This window comes from Phoxinus phoxinus (assembly GCF_949152265.1).
Source record: "Phoxinus phoxinus genome assembly, chromosome: 11".
NCBI lineage: Eukaryota > Metazoa > Chordata > Actinopteri > Cypriniformes > Leuciscidae > Phoxinus > Phoxinus phoxinus.
In genome coordinates, this window is record NC_136886.1 from 3337588 (window position 1) to 3346275 (window position 8688).

General features: G+C 35.5%; 1 protein-coding gene across 1 annotated transcript; it reads left to right on the forward strand.

The window, feature by feature from the left end:
* The first annotated feature begins 1612 nt into the window (after positions 1 to 1612).
* Positions 1613 to 8313, forward strand: csrp1b (cysteine and glycine-rich protein 1b). The gene is made up of 7 exons (XM_079627201.1): positions 1613 to 1624; positions 2025 to 2057; positions 2756 to 2865; positions 6284 to 6452; positions 6542 to 6671; positions 7006 to 7099; positions 8124 to 8313. Exons 3-7 carry the CDS (start codon positions 2757 to 2759, stop codon positions 8195 to 8197), a joined length of 576 nt encoding a protein of 191 aa, XP_079483327.1. The 5' UTR covers positions 1613 to 1624; positions 2025 to 2057; position 2756; the 3' UTR covers positions 8198 to 8313.
* The last annotated feature ends 375 nt before the right edge of the window (positions 8314 to 8688 follow it).

Sequence of the window (8688 nt, forward strand, 5' to 3'; positions counted from 1 at the left end):
CAGTAATCTCACTGTAAAAAATATTTTCATGATTTATCATCACAACTTTTTATCTTTTGTCAAATCAACTTCGATAACTAACGTGTGAAGATAACATAATATTTTGAGTTAAACCATTCTTATTCATTGTATTAACTCAAATTTTTAATTACAACAAACTCAACATTTTAAGGCAACAAGGTAACTTGCTTTTTTAAGTTAAACCAACATTTTTGTTACAGTGTGGAGACAAAACAATGAGGTGACATATATTTTAAGATATATTAGTGGAAGTTGCATTCAGTTAAAACAGCTCGTCTTAAACCTTGTGTGTGACACCGGGGGACAGAGAGAAACGGCCACTGTTGGAAGAGGCTATTGGATATATTTTTTATTAATTTTACGTTTATTACATGAGGTCTCTCAACTGTTTAAAGTTGTCTTAACAAAAAAGTTACTGTGGCGAAATTTTGGTACTTAACATTTGATTACCATGTCTGCCTTTCATGGTTCTTAAATGTTTACACACTGTAGTGAAACACAACTAACTTTTTCTTAACCAACTAACCTACTAACTAACATCAACTATCCTGATATATTTCTTTAACTAACTTGATTTATTTCTTAACTAACTAATATGCTTTATTACTTCACCTAGCCTGCTTTTTCTTAACCAACTAGCGAGTTAACTAACCTACTAACTAACATCAACTATCCAACTGACCTGATTTATTTCTTTATCTAAATACATTTATTTAACTAACTAGCTAACTATTTCCTCACCAACTAAATAATATGCTTTATTTCTTAACTAACTAACCTGTTATTTTTCTTAACTCTCAAGTTAACTAACTAACCTACTAACTAAAATAAACTATCTAACCAACCGGATTTATTTCTTTAACTAACTCACTAAGTAAATTAATTAATTAATTTATTTATTTATTAACTACCCTAACTTGCTTTATTTCTTAACCAACAACTAACTAGCCTGCCTTTTTAACCAACTACCTAATGTTTTATTTCTTAACTAATCTGCTTTTTTCTTAACCAACAAACTAACCAACCAACCTATTAACTAACATCAACTATTTAACTGTCCTGATTTATTTATTTAACTTGATTTATTTCTTAACTAATCTGCTTTTTTCTTAACCAACTAACTAACCAACCGACCTATTAACTAACATCAACTATTTAACTGTCCTGATTTATTTATTTAACTTGATTTATTTCTTAACTAACTACACTGTAAAAAATTATATGATCAATAAGTTATGACAACATATGTTTTTACATTGCTTTAACTTTAACCTTTTTACAAGATTCAACAAATTTTTTTAAGTGAGTTTAACGTAATTTAAGTTGAAATGACTTAAACATTTAAGTTGATTGTACTTTTTTTTTACAGTGTAGCTAACTAACCTGCTTTTTTCTTAAACTTTCTTCCGTTTCTTATTTCCAGCCGGTTCAGCTGTGCTTCATTGGTATGAGACGGGTGAGGGATTCCAGTCCTCCTAACAAACACCGTTTAAGGTCAAAAAACATCTGCAAACATTTCACGGGTCACATCAACACTGCACGTCTTCCAGAAAACATCACAAAACTACAAACACATTAAGCCATGCTTTTATGGACACAAACTGTACAGTATTGTAAATTATTCTTAAATCTTAAAGTTTGTTTGGTACTTCAACTATTAAACAATTAATAAGAGACTCATATAAATAATATTGTTCTGGTCTAAATATAGTATTCTACATTTGTATTTGATTGTTCAGTACACCGACTCTTTTTAGTAAAAACATTGTCTTGCATGGTTAACTAACAATATATAATATAATAGTCATACACAAAAAGAAAACTGTAAAATAATGTTTTGAGAAGAGCCAGACAGGTTCTCAGGTTCTCTCTCTCTCACTCTCTCTCTCATCACTCTCTCTCTCATCACTCTCTCTCTCATCCCTCTCTCTCTCATCCCTCTCTCTCTCTCTCTCTCCTCATATGAGGACTCAGACTCTGCTGTTCGCTCTGTGATCTTGTAGTGAAGCAGAATCACACAAACTCCATCACTGCAGGTAAGAGCTTTACTATTACTTAAAATAAATGTGGGGAAAGACACAACACGTGTTTTGACCCTTTATCAGGTTTTATATCAGACGAGTATATGGTCACATTTTAAAATAATGTTGTTAAAGTTAGTTATCGCATTAGCTAAAATTAACTATCAATTAGCAATATACTTTTACAGCATTTATTAATCTATGTTAACTTTAGTTAATGAAAAAAACAATTCTTCATTGTTTGCTTATGCTACTATGCATTAAGTACTGTAAATTCACATTTTGATTAAGATATTAGTAAATGTTGAAATGTACATTATTCAAGAAAGCTTTCATTCATGTAAACTAATGCTAACAAAGTAAACCTTATTGTAAAGTGTTACAGAGTAGGCTATATAAATCATATTGCATAATATATGCAATGATGTTACAGGCATATTCTTCCATGACTCCCAAAAAAAACAGCACTGATGTAGTCATTTGGATTATACTTTAAAAACAATGGCAATGACAAAGGATATGAAACCATAGCACTTTACCTGAATTTACCTAATTTGATTAATTGAACATTATCCAGCAACAATTGACCTTCTTATGAAGAAAATGTAATTGAAACTCTGAAAACACATAAAATCCAGAGCAGAAAATGACGAAGATCTTTTAATGTGTGTGTGTGTGTGTGCGTGTGTGTGTGCGTGCGTGCGTACTGTCAGGATGCCGCTCGGAGGAGGAAACAAGTGTGGCTGCTGTAAGAAGACGGTGTATTTCGCAGAGGAGGTCCAGTGTGAGGGACAAAGCTTCCACAAGTCCTGCTTTCTGTGCAGTGAGTCACACATCAGTAACTCAAGTGTATCATCTCCTTTACACTTATGATTTAATGTGTACCTTTGGTCGACTCGCTTCCATTTCATTTAACATCCAACACTCATACAATCTCACGAGAGAGATGAGCACATGTTCAAGCTCAAGCGGAGACATACACACGTCGACACAAACGTTCACCTGCTCTATAATACAGTATTTTAAGCATAAAGGATGTGCATGTTAGTGTGAGATTCTCCATGTGGAAATGGGTGGTGATGGTTAGTCCTGTAGAGAGAGGGTGTTACCCGGAAAACGGAAAGATTATTCATGCAGATGGTCATATATATCATGGAAAATATAACGTATTGTTCTCTTGAACAAGCAGCTGTGAATGCAATGGCCATGAAGAAACTCTGTTTGCTCACAAATCTCCACCAGTGGATCTCAGTCATGATTTTTCTGTCCTACAAAAAGGCATTGTCCTAAAGATTTTTTTTTATTTTTTTTTATCGGTTGCATTTATTTAATTGCTCGCTTAAATGTACACACGGATCATTTAAAAGTAGTTTGAGCTTCTGAACTAAAGAGTGGAAATCTGGCTAGATTTTGGACACGAGTAAATCTTTTCTGTTTAACAGCGTGTCCATATTAGGTGTTGTACAAACAAACCTCCCGGTGGATTCGTCTGCCTTTTATGGCTGCGTATGGCCTGCAGATCTGAGCAACAAATGGATGTTTATGTGCAGACGACACTCACAGACACATTAACACTGATGTTGCATCAGTGTTATGTCACCGAACCGCAGAGAGTGTATATGTTAGGATCGTACCTCCATTTTTCCTCCTGCTCAGCAATAGAGAATGAACATATCACGTTTCTCCTCGGCTGTCCAAAGCTTCTCCTGGAGCGCCACTATCCTGCAGAGTTCAGGGGGAAATAAATATAACAAAATGTATTTGAAACACATTTACATATGTTCTAAATATAAATTATGGAAGTAAAATAATGACAAATTATTTACAAATTCAAATACAAATTTACAAATTCGAATTTTAACATTAAAGGCAGAACAGTTTCTGTCATTTTAGTGTGTGTGCATGAGGTAATCGCCGCCGCTAACACACATGAGCTCTTGAAACCCCACCCTCTGCAGCAGCTCATTTGCATTTAAAGGGCCAGGCACAAAACGGTGCATTTTTGCAAACCCTCAAAAAGTGACAACTTTAACATGCTATATAAAAATATCTGTCGGGTATTTTGTGCTAAAACTTCACACAGACACTCTGGGGACATCAGAGATTTATTTTACATCTTGTGAAAATTGAATTTTACCACCTATTTAACCCCCTGAGGCTCGTTTTTTTTTACATAGCAGCAAAATAGACCTAAAATACTCCGTCGGTTTTGGTCATACAGACTTAAGAAATATGAAAAAATAAGCTGTTAAATGTCTACTTTTTTATGTGTCCACTTACAATCGAAATAAAACATTGTGCTTTTGTAAAATAAAGAAAGTAAACTGGGAGTGCTTTATGCCTCTCCGTCTCCGTGAACTTTTTTTCTGAAGCACTTCTCTAAACTCAAACAAAACTCAGCGAATACTATTCACTCAGACATGAGCTATATATCTCTATAATCATTTAAGTGTGTAGTTTTAAATTATCTAATTCAAATCTAAAACAAATATTCTCTGTTTATGTAATCTATATAAAAAGAGCGAGAGATCAGCTGTGCTCATTATCGTTCTGGCACCTCATTACTCCGCTAATGTGACACGCCCATCGACAGCGCGCGCTATTCAAACGCAGATTATCTGAGGCAACACATGCAAACCAGTCAACGCCCACAACAGCTGGACAACACACTCGCTGTGAGGAATAGCTCTGCTAATAATATTGTGATTATCCTGGAAATTTTACCTCAAACGTGCTGGAGTAGCCGAACAACGGATCCAGCTGCAGATCATCAGTAAGTGCTTTGTTCTAATCGCGATATGAACTGGTGTCTGTAATCCGCAAAAGACTGTTTAAATTTGAATCGCGTTTCTGTGTTTGAATGAATGAACGGCACATGTGCATGCGTTTGTTTACTAACGTTACAGCTCGTCTGTGTGTGTGAATGAAATATCTATTGCCTACTGAGATGAGTAAAAATCGACTGAATACGTTGAAATAAAATGTCTTTGTATAAGCAACATTTTAAACTGCAAATTAACATTTATGCCCTAATATAGGCTATATTATAAAAGACGATATGTTACAGACGAAATATGAAAGACAACATTTCGTTTTGGATAGATTATAAAGTTTGTACTGCCACAATAAAACCTAATTTCCAAGGTGCAAACAAAATCTTAAAAGGTCAATATAAGCCTTCTCTTTAAATTATTTTTGTGTTTTATTAGTGACAAATTCGGGGAGAGGATAGCCTACATAATCCAAAACTTTCTGAAAATACGAATGAGAATTAACTGCACAATTACTAGAAATGTTTACCTTGGATATTATACAATTTGCAAGCATAGGCCTACACAGTTTGTGGAAAAATACACTTTTTTTTCAAGATGTTTCCAACTCTGAACCAATTCTGTAGATGTGTGTGTGTATGTATGTATATATATATATATATATATATATATGTGTGTGTGTGTGTGTGTGTGTTGTCTTTGCATTCTGTGTGGCTCAGTGACACACTCAGTGAAAGCCTCATTAGTATGCCGCATTAGCAGGTCTTCTTTGTCTCCAGGTGTGAATGAGGACATTATTCATGACCTTGTTGGATCATTCACGCCCCCCTGCATATTGCCTTTCCAAACAAAAAGTGTCTTACAAAATTTAAATCAATCTATTGTTTAATGTGAACGATTAGCCCGGATGATTTTCAGATCATTTTGAAGTAAATACTCTAGTCGAAAAGATCCATTAGTCAAAAGTATTGTGGGAATATGTGAAGTTGGTCGTTTGTGGTCTTATATCAGAACATTAAAGTTTGAGTTTTTTGAATAACCACGCATAAATAATATTCTCTCAAAAATGCTAACATGTACATACATGTTGCTCACATATTATGATAGTCATGTTCGTGCTAAATAGAGTGTAATTACACCTTTGCCATTAATATGTTTATAAGCAACTGAAAAAAATACAAATATCAGGTCATGTCAAAACATCTCAAGGACCCCAAAAACACCTTAGACTCCAGAGGGTTAAATAAAAACGGTTTTTGGACTAACAAGGGCATTTTGAGTTCTGAAACTTACAGTATAGATGTCTTTATAGTCCAATGAGCTCTTATATGTCTAAAGATCAGGGAAAATTTCTGAGTAACCGTTGCGCTGTGGATTATTTTGCTATGAAACGCAACATTATTCTCAGAACAAACAGTCTATTTGCAGTTTGTGTCTTGAACATGCATGCATCTTCTGTGTTTACTGCAGTGGTGTGCAAAAAGAATCTGGACAGTACAACAGTAGCTGTGCATCAGGATGAGATCTACTGCAAGTCCTGCTACGGCAAGAAATACGGCCCAAAAGGGTATGGCTTCGGTGGAGGAGCGGGAACTCTCAGCATGGACACGGGAGAAGCTCTGGGAATCAAACCGGCTGGGTCAGGAAGAATGTTTCATTGAAAGCAAGCACCCTATGTGTGTCTTTACCAATGTGCATTAAAGTAGCTGGTGTGTATTTGTCTCACAGTCAAACATCCCATCAGCCGACCAACAACCCCAACCCGTCAAAGTTTGCGCAGAAGCTTGGCGGTTCGGATGTGTGTCCTCGCTGTGGAAACGCCGTGTTCGCGGCAGAGAAGGTGGTTGGAGGAGGAAACGTGAGTTGGTTTTTCTTGACCTGACTTGTCGAGATACAGTCATTTTGCCCTGGGACAAATGCCTTACCAAACTCGTCAACCGAAACCTCATCATGATGTGATGTATTAATTTGGAGAAAAGTCTTGATTGTTTTGGCTCGGTTGCTATAGTCTTATAAAAATCCAAATCAAACATAATACCATGTCCTGACCTGCCCTGACAAACTGACAAAATCACAGCAAATGCGAACATGTTCGATGTTTTATAGACAGCCACCCATCACGACAATAAATGAATGATTTGAAAATAATAAGAAGAGCGAAACCAACCGTATTTATGTGTGTCCTCCTTTAGTCTTGGCATAAGAGCTGCTTCAGATGCGCAAAGTGTGGAAAGAGTCTGGAATCCACCACTGTAGCAGATAAAGATGGAGAGATTTACTGTAAAGGTCAGTATTAAACAGTTGATATTTATTATAACATGATATATTATTTATTAATTATTAATATGTATATTTAATATAACACTTAAAGGATAACTCTCGACAAATTGCAAGCTAGGCTATTTTTGTTAATCTACCCGAGTCAAACATTCGTGTAAAAGCATAATTATAATGGAAACTCCACTTTTAAGTTTGACCGTATTTTCATTTTCGGTCAAAATGCCTTTTGAATGGGAGTGAATGGGGCACTACAATGATAGCATCAAAATCGCTATTTTTAAAACACTAATGCGGCTCGACACAACATGAAACTGTGCTGGAAGCATCACCAGCGGCTCTACACATGAACTCAAGCGTTGACTACATTATTTGTGTACACAAAGTTTCCTAAAAAAGAAAGGTTTTGTACAACTCACTTTATCAGTTAGTGTTTCCAGTGGCTGGAATATTGTCAGTCAAAAGTAGTCGATCTCCGAATGCAACATAATGAACCTTATGAGGAAACGTCGTGAACTTGTAATTCCAATGAAAAGCATGATAACTTAGACACTAAGCTCATGGCAATGTATATGGAACTAAGCTTTAGGAGCTTTCCATCTTTAATCTTTACTCTCCTCATGTTACGGAGATCGACTACTTTTGACTGACACAATTCCAGTCGTACAAAACCTTTCTTTTTAGTAAACTCTGTGTACACAAACAATGTAGTCAATGCTTGCGTTCATGTGTAGAGCCGCTGGTGACACTTCAAGCACAGTTTCATGTTGTGTCGAGCTGCATTAGTGTTTTAAAAATAGCGATTTTGATGCTATCATAGTAGTGCCCCATTCACTCCCATTCAAAAGGCATTTTGACCAAAAACGAAAATACGGTCAATCCTAAATGTGGCGTTTCCATTCTAATTATGCTTTTACACAAAAGTTTGACTCAGGTAGATTAACAAAAAAAGCCTAGGTTCAATTTTGGCGAGAGTTATCCTTTAATATGTATATTTATCATAACATTATTTATTTGAATATTATTTATATAGGGTGCTATGCTAAGAACTTTGGACCGAAGGGCTTCGGGTTTGGACAGGGAGCTGGTGCTCTGGCTCACGCTTAATAGAAATACAGATGACATCGGTGAACCCAGGAGGACAAACTAGTCACTTAACCACCTACAAACCTCACGCTGTATGAGAAACATATCTAATAAATGTTATACACACTTAAGTGCACATTTTGGTGCTCAGTATGTACTAAATCCAATAAACGGGGTTTCATGTGAAATCCAAGACTGCATCAACTGACATTTTTGCTATAATAAAACTGGGTTGTTTTTCCATGTACTTTTGATTTATTTAAAAAAAAAAGAATATTAATAGTTAAAGCAATTCTCTGACTGGGCTATACCATGCATTATGCTTTTTAAAAAAATATAATAACTAAGAATGCATGACTGCAATTATAATTTGACCAAACATGAAGTTTGTAAACAGAAAGCGGGACACAGAAAGCATTGAATACTCGGATGATGCGCTTGTTTTCTCCATGACATCATACACACATGAAAAACACAAGTGTGAAGAGGAACAAAGCGTGTTTATGTCTCTG

Bases quoted from the DNA above. Each gene is read 5' to 3' on its own strand.
- csrp1b (XM_079627201.1), top strand. From the start codon at position 2,757: ATGCCGCTCGGAGGAGGAAACAAGTGTGGCTGCTGTAAGAAGACGGTG. The intron at 6,453-6,541 runs GTCAGGAAGAAT...TTTGTCTCACAG, and splicing joins CTGGGAATCAAACCGGCTGG to TCAAACATCCCATCAGCCGA. The intron at 6,672-7,005 runs GTGAGTTGGTTT...GTCCTCCTTTAG, and splicing joins AGGTGGTTGGAGGAGGAAAC to TCTTGGCATAAGAGCTGCTT.